This window comes from Protopterus annectens, chromosome 13.part0 (genome assembly GCF_019279795.1).
Source record: "Protopterus annectens isolate FY-2018-M chromosome 13.part0, PAN1.0, whole genome shotgun sequence".
Lineage (NCBI taxonomy): Eukaryota > Metazoa > Chordata > Ceratodontiformes > Protopteridae > Protopterus > Protopterus annectens.
The window spans coordinates 720496853-720517728 of record NC_056747.1 but is presented as its reverse complement, the minus strand read 5'-3'; the positions used below and the strand labels follow the sequence as shown (position 1 = coordinate 720517728).

The following is a 20876-nucleotide window of genomic DNA, read 5'->3' as shown; positions in this document are numbered from 1 at the left end:
GACATCGGGAGCTGTTGGTAGGACCACTGGGTGAAAAGCAACCACTGGAGTATCCGCATGTGCATCCAGCCCAGAGATACTGCTATGAGAGAAGCTGCCATTGTGCCTGAGAGTTTTAAAACCTGAGAGGCAGGTACTTTCTTTTCTTGTAACAAGCATGACACCTGATTTCTTAGAGAGGTGACTCGTTCTAGAGGTAATTTGACCAGGGCGGTGGTGGTGCCTAGGTCTGCTCCGATAAATGAGATATGCTGCGATGGTAATAAAGCAGATTTTTCAAAATTTATGGTTATTCCTAACCAAGAACAGAGATTGATCGTATGATCCCTGGACTGAATGAGATGATGCCTGGTGGTGGCAGACAGGAGCCAGTCGTCCAGAAACGGAAACACCCAGAATCCTAGACGCCTCAGGTGAGCCGTAACTACTGCCATACATTTGGTGAACACTCTGGGGGCTGTAGTGAGACCAAAGGGCAGAGCTCGAAATTGGTAATGACTGGTCCCCAGCCGGAAACGCAGGTGATCTCTGGATGGTCTGGCCATTTTGATGTGGTAGTACGCATCCTTGAGATCTAAAGAGCACATCCACTCACTCGTTCCCAGGAACAGGAGTATCGATTGAAGCGTGATCATCTGGAACTTCTCCTTTACAAATGTATTGAGTTTGCTGAGGTCTAAAATAACCCTCCAGTCCCGTTTTCTTTGGAACTAAAAAGAATCTGGAGTAAGTTCCGGAGCCTATCTGGTCCACCGGGACTGGCTGGATGACTCTTTTTTTTCTAGCAGGTTTTGGATTTTTGTGACTGCTTGATTCCTCAGACTGGGTGGAATATCTGGGATTCTTTTTGTGGGTAACGGGGGTTCTACAAAGGGAATGAGGTAACCTCTGGTAACTATGTTTTGTACCCAAGAATCTGATGCAAATCCTAGCCAGGCGTCTGGGTACAAAGCCAAGCGACCCCCGACTGCCTCCAGAGTAGGAGAGTCGGACCTCCTCTCAGGAGCGCTGCTAGGGCCTGCCAGGAAACTGCTCCCTGTCACCCTGGTTCTGTGGACCCCCTCTCTGCCACCAAAGCGGCGTCTTCCATTATTGCCCCCTCCTCTGCCCCTGAAGGGGCGTTCACTACGTGTGTTCTAGAAAGCTCCTTGGGACTTCCGGAACCACATTTTTCCACCTTTTTGCCCTTTGGGGTATGGTCTAGTAGGCGTGGAAAAACGGACTCCTACAGCAGACAGTCTTTCCTTCCTGCTCACACTTAGTGAGGGTCTCCTTGACTTTAGGTGCCCAAACAATGAAGTGCCATCAAACGGGGTATCAACAAAGGAAGACTTGAAGGCTTCTACAAAGGAGCACAAGCGCATCCAGGACAGTCTCCACAGAGCAACTGCTGAACCTGCTGCTCGACTCGATCCCTCGGCTGCATAGGAAATGAGCGGCATGGATGAGTTGATGATGGAATTAAGGGTAAAAGCTGAGCTGTAACCTTTTCTGAAATAGCCTCATCTGTGTTACCCTTTAGAGTATCTCCGAGTTCTTGAAGGAGATCTTGTTGAAGGCGAGTAAAATGGGTCAAGTAGTCAAGCGATCTCATGGCAAATGTCGCAGAACTAAAAATGCGTTTCCCGTATCTATCCATCGTCCTAGAATCTTTATTAGGAGGATGGACAGTAGAAGAAGTCTCTGACATCTCTTTCTTGGTGGCCGCCGCCACCACCATGGCATCAGCAGGGACTCCATTGGTGTGGAACGATTTCTCTTAAGGGGCAGTGATGAATTTATTGAGCCTCCGAGGGACTGGTTCCATGGTGTCAGGGGACTCCCACGCCCTTCGAGTGACCAGTTCCATTAGTTCGTCAAAGGGCGGAGTAACCCAGGAGGTGGAGGGCTGAGACCCAAAGGCCTTCAGGAGCACCGACTCATCCTCAGTAGGGCGAATGGACTGCCAGTCACCCCTCTGCTTAAGTATTTCTAAGATGTCCGCAAAGGAGACATCCTCCGAGGGGGACAGTGGGGACCCCTCAAATTCCTCTAAGTTGGTGTCTGATGTCAAGGATTCCTGAGGGGAATCCAAATGCCTCCTCTTGCACAGTCTCTTTCTGGGAACTTCATCAGTGGTCTGGTGAAGTTTCAGTAGAGCAGGGTTCACCCAAAGGGGATACCAGAGGCTCTGGGTCTCGTCGCTTAGTAGGTGCTTTAAATGAAGAGGCAGAACTCAGCATCTTCAGGGAGGAAGAGGAGAGACTTGTAGTGTGGGTCTGAGCAGACAACACCCTCCTCATGGCATCAAAGGCCCTGGAGTCTCGGCCCGAGGAGGCCACCGGTTCCGAAGAAGACGGAGGCCTCGTAGGTGCCGAGGGCTCCAAACCTGCGGATGGAGCCGAGCTCACCTGCGCCGAAGCCCCAAGGAGAAGTGTCGGAACCAACGCGTCTGTTTGACCCCCCCCCCAGAACAGACAAGAGAGTGTCGGATCAGAGACTCTTCGGACGGCACCGAAGATGTCAGGGTGGGTGGAACCGAAGTCACTGGAACAGGACTCGGCTCCACGGGTCGGGTTCCACAACCATCAGATCTTCCGCCTCTGAAGGCCTGGGTAGGCTCGGAGGAGGAGTAGTCACAGGCAATGGGGCGGGAACAGGACTCTAACCCAGTTGGGATGAAGCCGAGAGCAGTTTAGCCAATGCCGGGTTCTCCAAGAGCCTCTGCACCACACGGTCCACATCAATATCCGACACAGTCCTTGAAGAGCGGGTCGAAGGGGCCAAAGAAGCTACAGACCTAAGTACTGGAGATTTTAAAGTCTCCGATACCGGCTCCAAAACCAAACGTTGGCTCAGAATCATCGGTTCGGCACACGGATCCGAAGACCTAGGAACAGGTGACCGCACCTTAACAGAGGTGCTCGAGCCGAAGACTTAGGCTCCGAGGACACCCGAGATGACTTCGACCCTTTTGAAGACTCAGAGGTCTGGTCAGACTTGTCCAAAGCTTCCTGAAACTCAGGTGTTAAGAGACCTCGATCAATCGGTTTCCTACGTCTCTCTAACAAAACTATGCCACTAAAAGAGTGGCAGATGGAACAATCCTCCTGCAAATGAAGAGGTCTCAAACAAACACAAGAAATGTGGTCATCTGTGATTGACATTTTTTGTCCACAGTCACATCTTTTAAATCCGGACTTTTGCTTTTGGTCAGCCATCATGTCCAAGAGAAAGCACAATTATCAGATCCCTGATAATATCAAGTACAATAGTACAATCCAATAACAAAGAAGAGAAACACAGAGAAGGCACAATTATCACATCCCTGACAATATCAAGTACAACAATACAATCCATTAACAATCTAATAACAATCTTGCCAAAAGGTGGGATGGGGGGAAAATTGACCGATCCCTGTACAACTATAGCAAAGGATGTAACCAAAAGAAGAGAGGGCAAGGCCCAAGAGCAACTTGCTCCAATAAAACACATTAAACAGGGACAAAGCCCTAAATAAAGACAGTATAACAAGGGATACTGGTAGAAAAACAGATATGTGTATATATATATATATATATATATATATATATATATATATATAAATGTAAACTTAGCTGTAGAATATACTTCTTAATAAACCTTCACTGGCTCGAGCACACTGAAGACTTGCGATCCGTTGCAGTGGCAAACTAGATCTGGGGGTTAGTCATAGAGCATCATGGGATAGGTACTGTGCCTCGAGCTACTGAAAGATATTGAGCTTGGAAAGCGGCCGATTCTGAGCTGATGGATCGGCTCCGTACCCCCACATGTAAGAACAAACGGCAAGATTGAACAACTTCACATAATAGCTTTAGATATCCAGGAAGGAATAGTTTGCTTGGATACAGCTGATCCCAAGGACCTAGGATGAAAGGAAAGAGCGAGCTGATCAGATTTTCTAAAAGTCTTAGTTTTATCCAAATAAAATCTGAGTTGTCTATGCACATCCAACGTGTGCAACACCTCACTGGCAGACTGCGGAGAAGGGAAAAAAGTGGGCAAATGAATAGACTGATTCAAGGACACCTCATTCACCACTTTGGGCATAAAAGAAGGATTAATACACAAGGATACCTTGCCCGTCTTAAAAAAACAAAAAAAACAAAAGAGGAGGACAAGCCATAATGGCTGGAAGCTCAGACACTCATCTGGCAGAAGTTAGGCCCAACAAAGAACAGTCTTCCAAGAACAATACTGCAAGGAAGCTGAAGCTGCAGGTTCAAAGGGAGCCTGCGTCAATTTCTCCAAAACAAAATTAAGATCCGAGGACATTGAACAGGCTTCCTGGAAGGCCTAATATGAAAGACACTTTTAAGGAATTGTTTAGCTTCAAATCTAGAAGCTGAAAGAGGAGGTAAAGGCAGACAAGCAGAGATAGTTGATAAGTGGCCCTTAACAGAAGGATAAGACAACCCACCATTGAGCAATTTACAAAGACAAGACAGAACCAAAGCAACATCCACAGAAAGTGGATCAAGGTTATGAGAAAGTCACCAAACAGAAAACCTCTTACTTGCTTTCCTAGTACTGGATTTCCTGGCCTCCTGCAGGACCCTAAGCACGTCATCAGAAAAAAAAAGGTGTCCGTGGAATCAAAATCTGATCACCCACAGTGACAGATGAAGAGTAGACAAGTGGGGATGGATGAGAGAAACCCTGTCCTGGGTGAGTAGGTCCACCCTGTGAGGTAACTTGTGATGATTGCCCTTGGCTAAATGCAGAAGAGGGAACCAATGTTGTCTCGGCCAAAATGGAGTCACCAATAAGAATTTGGGAGCATCCTGTTGAATTTTGAACAGGACTTTCGGAATGAGAGGAAGGGGAAAGCATTATGAAACATCCCCTTTCAAGAAAAAGACAGGGCATCCATCTTTCAAACCAGAGGACCTGGGACTTTGGCACAAAATAGAGGAAGTTGTCTGTTCAGGGGAGGCAAAAAAATCTATTTGAGGAGTACCCCACTTGTGGACAATGCCCAGAAAAATATCCCTGCGAAGCATCCATTTGTGGGATTGAGTTTAGGACCTGCTCAGTGAGTCTGCCACAATGTTTTGACCTGAGGGAATGTAAACTGTCTGAAGAGGCACTTGATACTGGACAGCATCATCCCACACTATGAGTGCCAATCATCAAAGAAGATAAGATCTTGTCCTCCCTTGTTTGTTGATACGAAAAGCCTGAAGCGCCATCAAAAGATCTCGCATCTCTGACACTGATGCGCTCTTTCTGTTGAAGAGGTGACCAAGCCCCCTGGACCTTTAGGAAGCCAAAAGCTGCTCCCCATCTCACTTCTGAAGCATCTGTGAACAGCTCCTGTGAAGGAAGATGGGGATGAAAAGAGAGTTCTGGATTTAGAAACAACTGCTGGATCCACCACAGTGAAGTGCCTTCCAGAAACAAAGTAGAAGAGGAACTACAAATTCCAGGGGATGCGCATGTTGAAGCCAAACTGACTTCAGAAACCACTGAAACTTCCTCATGTGGAGTTTGGCCAGAGGGAGCATAGGGATGATGGATGCCATGAACCCCAGAGTTTTCAGAAATTCCCTGGCTGTTACAGAGGCCAGAGGAAGAACAGTTTGAAAGAATGAAATTAGTATTAAGGCCTTGGGAGGAGGCAGGGATGCCAGCATAGGCACGGTCTGTATCTTGCAACTCAGAAAAACATGGTCCTGAGAAAGAGTCAGAAAATACTTTTTGAAGTTTTTTTGTGAACCTCAGGCTTTGCAGAAATAATAGCAAAGTGAAGATTTTGTAACAAGATCTCTATAGAGGATGCTTGAAATAGAAGGTCATCCAAATAAGGAAATACTTGGATCTCCTAAATCCTGCAAAAAGCAAATCACAGGAGTAAGGCATTCTATCAATACCCTTGAGGCAGTAAAAAGGCCAAAGAGCAAAGTAGAGAACTGAAAATGCTAGGAAGCAAGAGAAATGCAAAACCTTTCAGCAAAGGGGATGGATCAGGATATGGAGATAAGCATCCCTGACATCCAGAGACACCATATAAGCCTGAGGAAGCAAAAGAGGGAACAAAGTCTGAGGGGACAATATTCGAAAGGAGGGCACCTTCCAGAAAAAGTGTTTAGATGGCAGAGTTCTAGAACTGCTCTCCAAGTACCATCTTTTCTGGGTACTAAGGAACATCCTGGATGGAAACCCTCACCCCCTTTGTGACACAGGCACCTCTTGAATAGTACCCAGAGTGAAAACGTCCCAAAGCATCTCTGGAAAGGAGGAAAGTTGTTCCTGAGGGTGCTGAGGAATACCCATAAAACAAGGAAGGGACTTCCAAACCATGAAATACCCCTGGCAAATAATGGATGGGACCCAGGAATCTTAAGTAATCTGTAGCCAAACAGGAAGAGAGAGGCAAGGAGAAAGAGGAACGTGGCTGGGAAGAACAGAATAGTCAGACAGCACCTGGTTTATCTGGAAAAAGAGACTTCTGAGGCACAGAAGTCTGAGTAGCCTTAGAAATAGGAGCCTGCTTGCCACCCTTTTTACCCTTAGGAGGAGGGAGAGATAGTCTGCAAACAAAGGCTGGCTTATTGAGGTAGTTTCTCTGAAATTTAGGCACAGGAGAAACGAACACGTTTAAGCTCCTGTAAAGCCTTACCCTTATCCTGAAGGGACTTGAACATAGCAGCAGCAGGTTCTCCAAACAAGTGTCTATTACCAAGAGAGACATCCATCAAATTGGCCTTAATATCATCAAGTAAAGGTTGAAGCCAAAGCCAAGAATACCTCCTTGTCACAGACCCAAAAGCAAAAGTCCTAGAAGCATCTGCTGCATCATAACTACACTTGATGGAATGACATGCCACCGGGGGGGGGGGGGGGGCTAACAGGGAAACAGCAGAAGTTTTATCCTGGAAGAACAGAAATAACCGGACATGCCTGGGATATCGGAGCCAACAAATACCTGGACCCATGGGTCTGATACTTAATAGTCCTAAAATCCAAGGTAGCAGAAGTATATACCTTCTTCCTCTAACCTTCCCTAGGGTCCTTTATCAGACGGCAGTAACTTGGGAGAAGGAAGTAACTGAGAGGGCTTTCAGAAGCTACAGACACCACTGAGGGGTCAGCAGGACGACGCTTGTAAAACAATTTACAGTCCTCAGGCTCCCTAGAGAATCTATCAGGTTTCTTGGGAGCAAGAGGCTGTGAGTCTGGAGCCTTAGAAGCACTGGAAAATGCAACCAACAAGGCAGACAAAACAGGAGGAACAGCAGAAGGTTTAAGAGAATCCATCTGCAGCAACTCATATCTTTTATGCACCTCACAAACCTGAGCACAATCCCATTTTAAAAACTCCATCATTCTGGAGATCATGTCCTCAAAAGAAATCTCTTCAAAGGGAACATCAGGACTGGTAGATTGCTCTTCCTCTAATACACAGCTTACAGGACAGGGAATCTGAGAAGTGTAAGCAAGGGATTCCTCATCCAAATCCAGCTCCTCTTCAGAAGAATCCTGTTCCCTTGGTCTTTTTAGGCCAGTGGAGGACCAAGGGGAAGGGCTGGAACAGAAACTCCTTGATAATGTTTCAATGCCATCAAAGCCCTGAGTGAAGGCCTGCCATTCACTCTGTGGATCCTTAGGAGCAGGAGAAATAAGGGAAGAGACTAGTGGCAGGATGACTGCTTTGGATTTTGAGGATATTCCTTTGGAAATTAACTGTGCTAATTAGAAGGATTTTTCTGATTATGGTGAAAACATCATAACTGAAAGGGAGCTATCCACATAAATGCACATAGGTCCCTTATGCCTGTATTGGTTTGAAGAGGAATACCATTTGTTACTTATGAGATGGGGCAACTTTTCTGCCAGACTCTACTATGTTGCACTTTTTTCATTTAGTTTGAGAAACTTATTGATAACACCGTATATGTGCATATTTCACCCCTTGATGGAGCTGTTTTTATAAGTGGATCAGTGGGTAACAGTGCCCAGTTTGTGGTCATCAGCAAACCTGGTCAACAACACATCTGGAATACTGGCTTGGATGTTTACAAAATGAATGCCTAACAACAGAGGGACCAGAACTGATCCCCTTGGCACCCTACTGGCTACAGTATTACATTAATGAAGGAAAATAGCAACTTTCTCAACTTGGGATCTTTGGATAGGCAATCTGCAAACCAGTGGACACTGTATAAGTTTACATTAAGCCTGTCTAATTTTACAATAACACCAGTATAGGGATAGTGTCACAAGTCTTGGCCAGGTTGAGATGAGCAGTGTACCAAGAATAATCACTGCCCACAGCCCTTGCAACCTTTTAAAAAAAACCTTAACAGGCTCAGGAGGCAGGACCTGCCCCCTCACAAAATCAAACAGACTGCGATCTAGAGCAGTTAAGTTGCCTACGTATGCATAAATGAGTTCTGCTGCAATACATTTTATGGCTTTCCATACAAGGCTGGTGAGGGTGATGGGTATAGAATTACATGGGCCTGTAGAGGAGCCACCATTGTGTGGGAAAGTCACAGTAGCCATTCTCCAGGCATCAGGAGCAAACACTGTAAATAGGCAGAGGTTGATCAGTTTAAGGAAATGTTCAGATAGTTCATACTTGGCACTGATCAGAATGCAGCCTGGTATACTTGGCACTGATCAGAATGCAGCCTGGTATGTTGTTCAGTCTCATGGAAGTATTATTTTTAGCATTTAACAGGGATTCTAAGAATTGTTCCAAGGTGATTTTAGGGAAAACTAATTTCTCATGGACAGTGAACCTATGAAGCTATAATTGTGGTCTTTCGAATTTCAGGAGAGACATGTACATCTCAGCCAGATGAAGCAGTTGGATTGTAGTAGCAAAGGAAGCGGAGGAAGCTGACACACTATCTGAACTAAGTCAAGGTAAGCTGGTCAGCATCAGGTTGGTCTTTAATGTATTGCGGCTTGATGTACAACCATCCTGGGGGCCTCAGGTCATGGGAGGGGACCAAATTCTCAATTCTGTCTCCAAGAACCTCCTGGCAAATCAGGATCCTGCTTTCCCCTTTTGAGGAGAATACGGGTTTCTGAAACCAAAGAGACTTAGGTTTCAGGAGGTGCAGTAAAGACACTGGTTCAGAATGACATGCAAGATGGTGATGGCATGACAGCCTGCACAACAGTCAAACCAGAGGCTTTGGTTAAAATGACAGTGAGGGCTGGGGTTGCAAAAGCAACTCTCTGTGACCAGAGTCTCTGGACCCAGGAATACTTCATCTCCCCACACCTCTTCCCCATGTCTCTTACCAGAGTGCTTCCTTTCTGGCAAAAGGTATACACACGCTTTGGCTGACACTATGGTGACAAGGATCCAAGGACTAGCCCCATTTCTGACTGCAAAGTTCTGGAAAGGCAGACATCTTTTTTGGACTGTCCTTTGGGTGAAACTGGCACAGTAGAGACAACAGTCCAGTCTGTGCTCTGGACTAAGGCAGAACAAGCACAGACTGTGAAAGTTTGTGGGGATCGGTTGTCATAATGAGTATTTTTCAATACTAAACAGTAAGGAAGATTTAAAAAAATCCCTATCGTTTACTTATCTGGCTCCTGGAAGCAGGCCAAATGATGGACTGACAATATCATGGAATATGTGCTACACAACACTGCACAGTAAGAAATATTTGAAAATGATGTCAGCCAATGCACCTCTTGTAACGATGATGTTACTGCTTTCCTTTAAGTTGCCCTCAGCAAAGGTGGTTCTCTGGACATAAGACTGGCCAGACAGGTTATCTGCAGGCAGGAATCCCAAATATGACACTGCAACAGTGAATACTATGACGAACATGCAAGACATTTTTTTTGGAAATTCTTGTAAGAGTGTAGCATTGGATGTACTGTAGAGAGATGTGAGAAGTGCTCACATCATTGGTATAAGCAGAGGTACACCTATTAAATACTGAGAGGTGGGAGTAAGGTGGCTTGCAGATTTATTCTAGAAAGTACTTTAGCAATTAATGTCAAACTGTGAAGTTAGTAAAGTGTCAATGGTTACTCCCCGCTATTTATACAAGTCAGTGGCGGAATGGCAGAGTCAGTGGAGATTATCTCTGGGGTTCTAAAAAAGGACTTTCTGGGTGTCTGCATGACTTAGCAGAAGATTAAAGCTGATAATCACAAAGGATAAGATGGTTTTGTAAGACAGCTGGTAAGATACTAATGTTTTTTTATTTCCTTAGGTAGGATTAAATCATCTGCATAAAGGATGTGTTTCACACTAGAAAGGACAGAGGGGACGCTATGAATAAATAGGGAAGTGACTAAGAGTACAAGGGTGGAGTGCTGCAGTATATCCCAGAGGTCAGTATGTCTAAGTCTAAAGATATAGTTCCTTGGAATACTGTAACTGAGCAGTTGTGCAAGCATGACATGAACCAGTTAGAGGAGCAAAGTGAAAAACGTAGGATGGCTATGTTACAAAGGAAGACAGAGCGCGAGCAATCAAACATACTAAAGGCAGCTCATAATATCAGGTCAGCAAAATCTACACCTGTGAAAAGGTCTCTAACCTCAGCAGAAAAAATAAAATCAATTACCACAGAAAGAGAAGCATCTGTATTAAATGCATTTAAGACTCCACACAAGAAGATTATAAGACTGAGTACAGTTTAGAAATCAAATATTTCTACAATTTTACGTTGGAGATGAAGAAGGGCTATCAATCTATAGTGATCTCGTATTGTGGGTTTCCTTTCTTTCTTTTTTTGACATGGGGATGACTGACTGATTTCCATAAATGGGGACAGTTCCAGTGTACAGGGTTAAGATTATATACAAATGTCAGAAACTTAGCTATGTGAGAGGCACCTTTAAAATTTAGCATGCAAGTTCTCTGCAGCAGGTAATCAGACAGCATCAGAAGGGAAACGTTTTAGATGAAAATTACACAGAGCAAAACAGTTCTATGTGAACAGTAAGAAATGCAGACAGTGAAGGGATAGTACGGAGGATGAGGGGAATAGATGAGGAATGCAGTGGGTGACAGGAAGTTTTGAGAATGATGGGAGGAAGATGGTGAAGTAGTAGTGGAGGTAAAAAAATATTTTTGTGAACTGAAAGAAATGGTGGAGTTAAACAAGAAGGAATCAGAGGAAGTTGTTTGATCAAAGATGATCTTTAGCTCTTTCCAGTACAGTTTTGGGTTGTATGAGAAGTGTACTTGTTTAGATCTCATAAAAAGAACTTTAGCAACTTTGAATGATATCCTAACATTTTGCTTTAATTGTTTGCATTTTAACAAGTAGGAAGGATTACTTGATTTCCAGAGGTATCACGTCTTGTCCCGAATATACATACATTTTTCTTTTTAGGTCTGGGGTGAGCCACGGCAGGAGCCATATATAGCGACAAAATGTGAATCACCAGTTAACAAGAAACTAAAAAAAGGGAAGATACTAGGTAACACTGCTCATGTAGAATATATTTAGGTCTACCGAAAAACAAACTTATGGGCCTTACTGTTCTGGAGACTTCTATTCAGTTCACACTACCAAGTGCTACGTCTGGAACTTCATCATCTTCAGCACTTTCAAAATATTTAAGATCCTGAAATTTACTGCAATGGATCATGGTACTCTAGTGAAGTGGTCTTCCAGTTTATGCTGGGAATGAAACTTTCTGTTGTACAGCATAGCCATAGTAACGAGCTGCTACTTTCTGGTACATTCAGCCATAGTATGTTAAAATATTAAATCAATAATGTTCATCAAGTGAAGGGGTTTGTGTATGTGTACTGGCCTACAACATGCCACATTTGATAAAGACCACAATATTTCAATAACACCACATGCACATTTTAGTTTCCAATATTAATATTTCTGACTACTGTTTTAAGAAGTATATTACTTGTGTACATTTTACCTGCTGAATAGGACTCTGTGCCTGGAAAAGTATTCTTCTCCCCAGTAGTTCTGCAAAAATACAGCCAACGGACCAGATGTCAATAGCACTGGTATAGTGCCTGCTACCCATCAGGATCTCCGGAGCCCGGTAATACTGTGTGACAACTTCCTGAGTCATGTGACGCGATTCATCTAATTCTTCTACCCTGGCTAGACCAAAATCACAGACCTTTGGGGGGAAAAAAAGTAAATCAGTGAACTCAGATAATCAACTACAATACTTTAAACACAAAAATAGAAAACCTTTTGATTATACTTTTTTGTGAAATCTAATTTTATTAATTTTAACACAGTAACGCTTGACAAAATGTTTTAAATAATGCACATTCATAGTCCTAGGCTGACAATGGGACACATGTGACATACTTTTTACAGGCAGTTAAAAAGCTCAAGTACAGTAAACTCTCAGTTAACCAGAACTCAAGCAACCGGCACTCTCAAGCAACAGGAAAAACAAAATCAAAGAAATACAATACAATTTCCATGTGCTGCACTTTCCGTTTTCCCCTCGCAAAACATACTTTACATTTTTACAGTTTTAAAAAGAAAGACAGGAATAAATTCCCTCTCTCCCCAACCTGAGAATAAGTTCAACCAAACAAACAGTATATACTGCAGTATTAGTCAGGCCTATTTTTAATAGTAACTCTCAAGCAACCAGAAACTACAGTTATCCGGCATCTACCAATCCCAATGAGTGCCGGTTAACTGAGAGTTTACTGTAATCATCCATCACTACATTTGACCATAAACTATCTATCTAACAACATTTGTGGTTCTTCAAAAAAAATAAATGTTGCATTTCTTGTCACCTAAAACAGATCATTCAGAATCGTAGTTGAACTTGTATAATATTGTTGTGTCTTTTGGTTTTTCCCGGTTAGGGGTCGCCACAGCGGAACTCCGGTCCGCTAATGATTGGCAGTAGATTTTTACGTGCCGAGTTGCCGGCCCTGATGCACAACCTTCAACGAAGGTACGCCCATTCATGCATGTCTCCACACAGAAGATGCTATAGCTGAGAATCGAACAGGACGTCTTACTGTGAGGCGACAACGCTACCGCAGCACCACCACCGCAGTACTTGAACTTGTATAATATAGATTTGATAAATCAATCCATTGCCATATCTTTTTTACAATTCAAACTGGGGATCTGAAAAAAAAAATAGGCTTTATCATGATAACACTTTCAAATAGGATACTTTAGCTGACTCCACAAAATGCCGCTCAGGTGTGTTGAAAAACAATGACTTACCAAATTGAAAATCAATTATCAAAACACCCTAAAGCAAGCATATACAGCAGTAGCAATAAAAAAAATGTAATGGTTAAGTGTTTTAATCTTTCACACAAAGTACAGACATCTTCAGAACCATGATGTTAGTTGTACTGTTGTCAAGATGTTAAGTAGCTGCTTGATCATGTAACTACTGAATAGAACACAGAGCATTGAAATTTACATGAACATGACAAATACATAGAGTAAAAATACATTAGATTAAAATATATATATATATATATATATATATATATATATATATATATATTCACATTAATTTTTCAATTTAATCTTTGTATGTATTGTTATTCCCTGGTTTCAATGTCTGTATTTTTGTGAAAGACAAAAGCAGGTAACCATTAAAAATCTCGAAGAATGATGGCAATGCATCTGCGCTTTAGGGGGTCAAACAGATTCTGTAGAGCAACTCTGTATAATATATCATGCAAGTGTAACATTTTAGTATAAACAATTGCAAATACAAGCTAGGTTAAGTCAATGAGCAGCATATTACATTAGTGGTAATTTTCTTTTTCAAAATTTTGCTCTGCTCCTCAAATTTGATCGTATGGCAAACAAATATATTAGTGCCTCAAGGTAACACTTTTGCTTCTATCAATAGATTTAAGGAATGCAAAAGAAGAAGGAAAGGAGATCTTAGAAAAACTGAGATAAAATAACTGAGGCCAATCACAGTTGCACATATCCTAGCAATTTTATTTGAGTAGATGTCCACCATTTTTTTCAGCGAAGACAGCACAGTAAATTAACAACTTAAGTTTTCCTGTGTCAGAACAAATGCATTCATTTCTTATGGCTCTGCAACTACCAGTTTCCATCTTTCATTCCCCCACGTGAAGTGCCCCTCCACCCACCTAAAAAAAAAAAAAAAACTGATTTAGTAGGATTGGGATTTGGCTTTAAAATGACATGCTCAACAGAACTTTGGGTAAATACTACAAATTATTGTAACTTACAGCATTTGCATTAAAAGGCAAAATGCCATTGCTAGACCTCAAAAATCAATAACAATTCCACCCAACTTCCACTAACCCTCATTCTTTGCTGCACATCTGCACTCAACTGCAAAACTCACACTGCATTTTTCACTCTACCTTTTTAAAAGCTTATATGGTCAGATTTGTACATACACTAGAATCTGTATAACTTTGAAGATCTGCAGAGCAAACAGTGCCAAATGGAGAGTGAGTCAAAGTTTTTAGCATAACAGTAACGTCCCGAGGAGGAAATGGATCTCTGACTAATGGCCATAAAAGATAGGTGCCCCTTAAAAAGGCTTCAATAACTTTATGAAGGTGAATCATCATAATAAGTATGGACATTCAGTATGGTTGCCATCTGTACTGTGATAGCAGAATAACTAGAACTTTTATCAGAAAGATTTGCTAGAAATTCTAAAATGGATGGAATCAGTGTGAAGAATGGGTCTATTCCCTTAGAAGTAACCCACAATGAAAATCTCTTCCCCTTGTTATGATAAGTTTTCTTTGTGCATGGCTTTTGAGAGGCCAGAGTAATTCTGACAACTGTTGTGGGGAGCCTGGCATCTCTAACTACGGTTACAACTGGAGAAACCATGCAGTTGGTTTCATGGACTCTGGTCTGGAGGAGGCAGCCCAGATGGGTGAGACAAGTCCTGGATAATGGCCTAACATCCATGGGGGGGGGGGGTGCTGAAGTAGAGCCCATAGGAAGAGGAATCATGTTTGTTAGGGGCAGAAAGGAGTAATGAGGATCACCTTGGCCTGCCATTGTTTTGCTTTCTGAAATAAATATGTTCATTAAATGTAGAGGAGGAAATGCATAAAACAGACCCGGGGCCAATCCTTGACTACAGCATCCCTTGGTGACTGACCCTGTGGAGGGATCAGAGCACAGTAATGGCTATGCAGCATCATTGGCCCAAGTGGCTGAAAATCACTGTTAGTACTGTTGGAATGAGAGACCACTGGCTAGGAGCTAGAATAACCCTGCTCAACTTGTCTGCTAGCACACTGGTAGACCCTGGGATATTTGTTGCTAGGAGAAAGCATTGTGAAAACATCATCCATTGCCAAACTCTCATGGCCTCTCGACATAAGGGATAAGAACGGGTTCCTCCTTGCTTGTTGGGGTACCATACTACCGCCATACTTTCCATCTGTATGGAGATCACATACTTGGGGAAGGCATCCTAAAAAGCCTGCAATGCTAGGAGGACCACTCATCTCCAAGACACTGATGTGAAGGTTGGCGTCTGTCTGTGACCAAGTACCCTGGACCATCCTCCCTCTGAAGTGCCCCCCACCCTAGAAGGGAGGCATCTGTGGTTCCTACTGCTATTAGTGAATCTAGTGGAAAATGGTGCCCTTTGACAACGAAGGAGATGTTATCCACAATGCCACATGTTTACAGGTCATGTGATCAGTATCTTGGTATGCAAAGAATTAATATTTTGGAATCATTGTACCACTATGGCCCACTGAAGCACATTTGTGATAGCAAGCCACTGGTACCATTAGGACTGCTGAAGCCATACATCCCAAAAGACTGAGTATGATTCTTGCTGAGGGATGTAGGTGATGAAGAACTTGCACTGCCACTACACAGAGTGAATAGGTTCTGAGTTGTGGGAGACTTACCATCTTCAAAGATGTGTTGAGATGCCATCCTATAAATTCTATTTGTTGGGTAGGTTGTAGCTGGCTTCTTTGAAGGTTTAATGTAATCCTTAAATCCAGTGATAGTTGGAGCACCAGATCCAGGTGGCATATAAGAAGATGCTGTGAGGTAGCAATCAGGGGCCTATCATCCAGATAGGGAAAAACTTGGATTCCAGGCAGACGGAGATGCGCTGCTAACACTGCCATATGAACACCCTTGGGGGGGGGTGAGACTGAAAGGCATGGCTCTGACTTGATAATGACTGTCTCTCTGCCGAAAAAAGAGAAATCTCCAGAATTAATTCTCTATTTTCACATGATAATGAGTCCTTGAGATCTAAAGAGCACATCTAATCACCCTTCCTCAATAGAGATAAAATAGACTGCACCATGACCATCTGAAATGTAGTCTAGTTTACAAATTGATGGAGATGGCTTACATCCTAAATTGATCTTGGGTCCTCTGTCTTTTTTGTCACTAAAAGAAGAGTGAATAGACTCCGGACTCTAATTAATCTTGGGAGGGGACGACAAGCGGGATGACTCTTTTGTAGCAGCTTGTATATCTCTAATGCTGCTTTCTCCCACAGAGCAAAGCAGTTGGGCAACCTTTCAGGGATGCTGGAAAGACCTTTCAGGAACGGTACCACAAAAACCCTGATTATGCGGTACGAGTCTGCCTCTCTGTTGATGTCCATTGGGAGATACCTCCCCATCTACAACAAGAAGGCCTCTCACCAGGAGGATCTTGGTAAGGACTCTGACTTCTGAAACCACATCTTTTTTCCCAATGTCTGATTCCTGGAAAAGGATCTTTGAGGAATGGAAAAACATATGCCAACTGCATTGAGAATCTTACCATCTTGCTAACTCCTAATTAACATGTCATTGTCTTTGGGTCCAAAAAGTGTTGAACCATAATATGAGGCATTAATAAAAGAAGTCCTGAATCTTTCAGCAAAGTCACAAAGATGCACCCGGGCATGGTGGTACACAGTGATGCTGGTAGCTGCTGCTCTGGCAGTGCCATAGGCTGCACTGGTTGTCAGACGTATGGCAATATTGGAAATCCACTCAAGAGTGAGTATCTGGGAGTCCAGAGTCTTTTGATATCCGCAGGCAAGCTACCAGAGAGTGATATAGAGAGTTCCTTGACTAAATCTCTCTCAAATGTTGTCACATGGGCTAAGTAATTCAATGAACTAAGGGCAAAGTTGCTGAGGCATTAAGTCCACTTTCCAAACCTATCCATTAGCCTGGATTTACTGTTCACAGGAGGAACAGATGAGCTTTCTTATGAAAGTTCTTTCTTTATGGCTGCTGCTACAACCATTTCATCTGCCAAAGGACCTTTGCTCCAATGCTGTCTGGGCTTCAATAATCCTATTTGGTTTCTTGGGGATCGGTTCCATCATGTCAAGATCCTTCCATGCCTATTGAGCAATGAGGACAAGAGGGTCAACGGGAGGTACCACCCAGGACGAAGATGGGGAGAAACCAAAAGCTTCCAAGAACAAAGACTCATCTGGTGGGAGGACCATCCCCCTCTTTGCTTCATCAATTCTGGATTTCGCCAAAGGTGACATCTTCAGAGGGTGATCTGAGGAAGCCTTCACCTTTCCCCTAATCTGTGTCTTTTGTGACAGACTAAGGTGCTGAGTCTATGTGTTTCTGTCCCATCCAAGGACTTAACATATTTCTCCACTCTGACCCACCTCGACCCCGAAACAGACCCCTGAGATTTGAGCTGCTGACAGCCGATGCACATAGGGGTAGGGAAGGATATGACAACATTGGTGTCGCCCCATCTCCTCAGGCCACGGCACCGACACCTGAGCTATGAATCCCTTCTTGCACTGAACCTCGGATTCGAAAGGGAAGGGGATGCAGTTGGTGATGAAGTGACAAGAGCTGTTAACCCTGACAAAGATGCCTCAGCTAGAATCAGGGAAACCAGTACCAAAGAAAAAGAGTGGCGGGTAAGTTGGGACAATACTCTGTGCTCTCTCAGAGGACGGCACCATGAGAACCCAAAGCTGAATCTGTCTCTTGAGGACCTTCCGCATCACCCTATCAACATTCAGTTCTGTTATGTTCAGAGATGAGCTAGAGGATGAAGCCACCAAAGGCAGGCGGGAATAGTGAGAATGCAATCTAGGGTTTACCAGTTCTGGTGAGAACCAGACCTTAGAAGCGATGGATCGGTGTGAAAAGGCTGTCAAGCTCCAATGTATGCGGTACTTCAGGTTCGAGGCTGACCGAAAATATCAGATTTAAATACCTTTTCCTTGAGATAACTGCTGCCTTTTCTTCATAACATTTTTTTTCGTCTGTCAGTCTTTGATTTAACTTTTGTCAGCTTTCCTAGCAGAAGAAGGTCCAGTTGAAGAACATGTCCTTGTCTGTGGGGGAAGTAAACCTTCAAGTACTCGAATCTCCCTCCTTGTAAGTCCCTTGAACTAAAGGCTCTGCATGACTGGCAGTCTAAATCTAAATGGGTAGCACCCAAACAATAAACACGTTACATTGTAACCACTTCAGATGAAAAACTGCTATACCACATCCAAAAAACCAGGGACACCTTTTCCAGATACTCTGTTTAATTCCACAGTGAATTAATTATGAAAAGCACAATGAAAAAACTTGTCAGTTGATTTCTCTTAGTGCCTCGGCCGTATCAGCCTTTACAGAGTAACATTAACACAATGAATGCTCTCAGTATTACCTCTTATATTATACTTCGCTTCAATAAATCAATTAACCAATTAAAATATTTAAAGTGATATCTACACTATACATAATTAAAACAGCTGAAATCAAATAAAATTTTGCCAATGACATTCCTTATTTAGCCCATTCGGCTGCAAAGTATTATATTTCATTATTAAAATTGATTCCTTCTTCCTTCATAAATATTTCAATAAATTTTCACCAGAAAAATGTAAAGTAATGTGTTCCAAAACCATTACTGTTAAAACTATCAATTTCCCCTTTATGTACTGTATTAAAATGATCTGCTACTGGGCTATTAATTTAATTGTTCTTTATATCCCTAACATGCTCCTTAATTCTCTCACTTAAACTCCTTTTGCTTTCACCTATATAAAAACAATTACATGAACACTTTATTGCATATATTATGCCTTTCGTTGTACAAGTAAAACATTCTTGTGTTTGAAATTTTTTTCCATTAATATAATGGAACATAGATACTACATATTGGCAAATAGTACATTTGCCACATGGATAGGTACCCAATATCCTTATATTAGCTCTCATCAATTCTTTAGGTTTATTACATCTACTGTGTGCCAAAAAATCTTTTATATTTCGTCCCCTTTAATAAGATGTTCTTAATTCTATTTTCGATAGACTACTTACTTGTCTCCTAATTATTTTCCAATATTCTCTTAATACTTTACTAAATCTATCTGAAAAAACTATATATTTAGAAACAAAAAATATACTGTTATTCTCTTTGACTAATTTATTACTAATGAAACCCTTATTATTCTTGTCACTTTTGATATTATTTTCATAAATCTTCATATAACTGTCCATTATTATTTTTTCATCATAACCTCTATCTAAAAACATTCTCATGGCTTTTATAGCCTCAGTTTTGGAATAATTTTCATCACTGCACACACTACTAATTCTTAATAATTCTCCATATGGTATGGAGGCTAAAGCATGCGGAGGATGGCAGCTGGTTGCCTGTAACATTACATTTTGTCGATCAAATTTTCCATGTATTTTGGTTTTAATTTTCTCATTATTTATGCCTACAATAGTAATGTCAAGAAAATTAACTTTCAAGCCAACCTGCGCTTGATCATAATTAATTACAAATCTATTTTCATTCATATAATATAGAAACTCATCTACCTCTTCAATACCATTATGACATATGAAAATGAGGTCGTCTATAAACCTGTAGTAATTTTTTTACATATTTTTGAAAAAAGGCACTTCTTTATATATGGGTGCTCTCCAAATATCCCATAAACATGTCCACATACATGGGGCAAATGCTGCCCCCATGGCCATGCCTTGTTTTTGTTGATAAAGACTTCCCTCAAATTCAAATATATTATTATTTAAACAAAAGTCAACTAATTCTTTAATATATTGTGTTCTAGGATAATCTCCTAGAAAGAATTGTATAGCTTCCAAACTATATTTATGCTGGATATTAGTATATAAACTAGTTACATCTACTACTATAAAATACATATTTTCTATCCATTTAATGTTTTTAACCCTATCCAGAAAGTCAAAGGAATCTTTGATGTATGATGGAAGTTTGATTACTTCCTTAAGCAACACCTCATGCAAAAGACATGCCAAATTGTGTGTAAAATATCCTGTGGCCGAAACTATAGGACGACCAGGAGGTTGTCGTAAATTCTTATGAATTTTTGGCACACAAAAATATTTTTCTACTGTGTTCTCATTATTAATAAATTTCTTATTTGCTTCCGATGGTGAAAAATAATGTAACCTTACTCCTTTATTTATCAATACCTTGAAATCTCTTAAGGCCCGGTTCAAGATATTAATATTCACCTTTTTTATAAATTTCTTCATTATTTAAATGTTGCATACACATTTCATAATGCATAGAAGAATTCATAACAACTAATTTTCCCCCTTTATCTGAGGGTTTAAAAACAATGTTATCATTCCTTCCTAGTTGTTTCAGTTTATGCCATTCATTTCTTGATAAATTCTATCTTTTCTCAGTGTTATTAAATTCATACAATTCTTTTTCAATTGTCAAATTCATGGCATTATTAAATCTTTGAATATTAACATTTTTAAATGGTGGCATAAACGTGCTTTTAGTAGTTATTGTACTAGTATCAAACATAACATATGCATTATTTTCTACTTCCAAATCACACAAATAAAAACTATCACTAGATAAATCAGTATTTTCATTAGTTGAATTCATGTAATGTGTCTTATTATTATAAAAGTATTCTTTTAAATGCAT

At 41.7% G+C, this 20876-nt stretch overlaps 1 protein-coding gene across 1 annotated transcript in view; it reads right to left on the bottom strand.

The window, feature by feature from the left end:
* Positions 1–20876, bottom strand: part of NLK (nemo like kinase) — a 1170696-nt gene that overhangs the window by 387562 nt on the left and 762258 nt on the right. The window contains exon 6 of the mRNA XM_044054405.1: positions 11893–12102. Within this exon, the coding sequence (XP_043910340.1) occupies positions 11893–12102 (210 nt within the window). The remainder of the gene's footprint in view (positions 1–11892; positions 12103–20876) is intronic.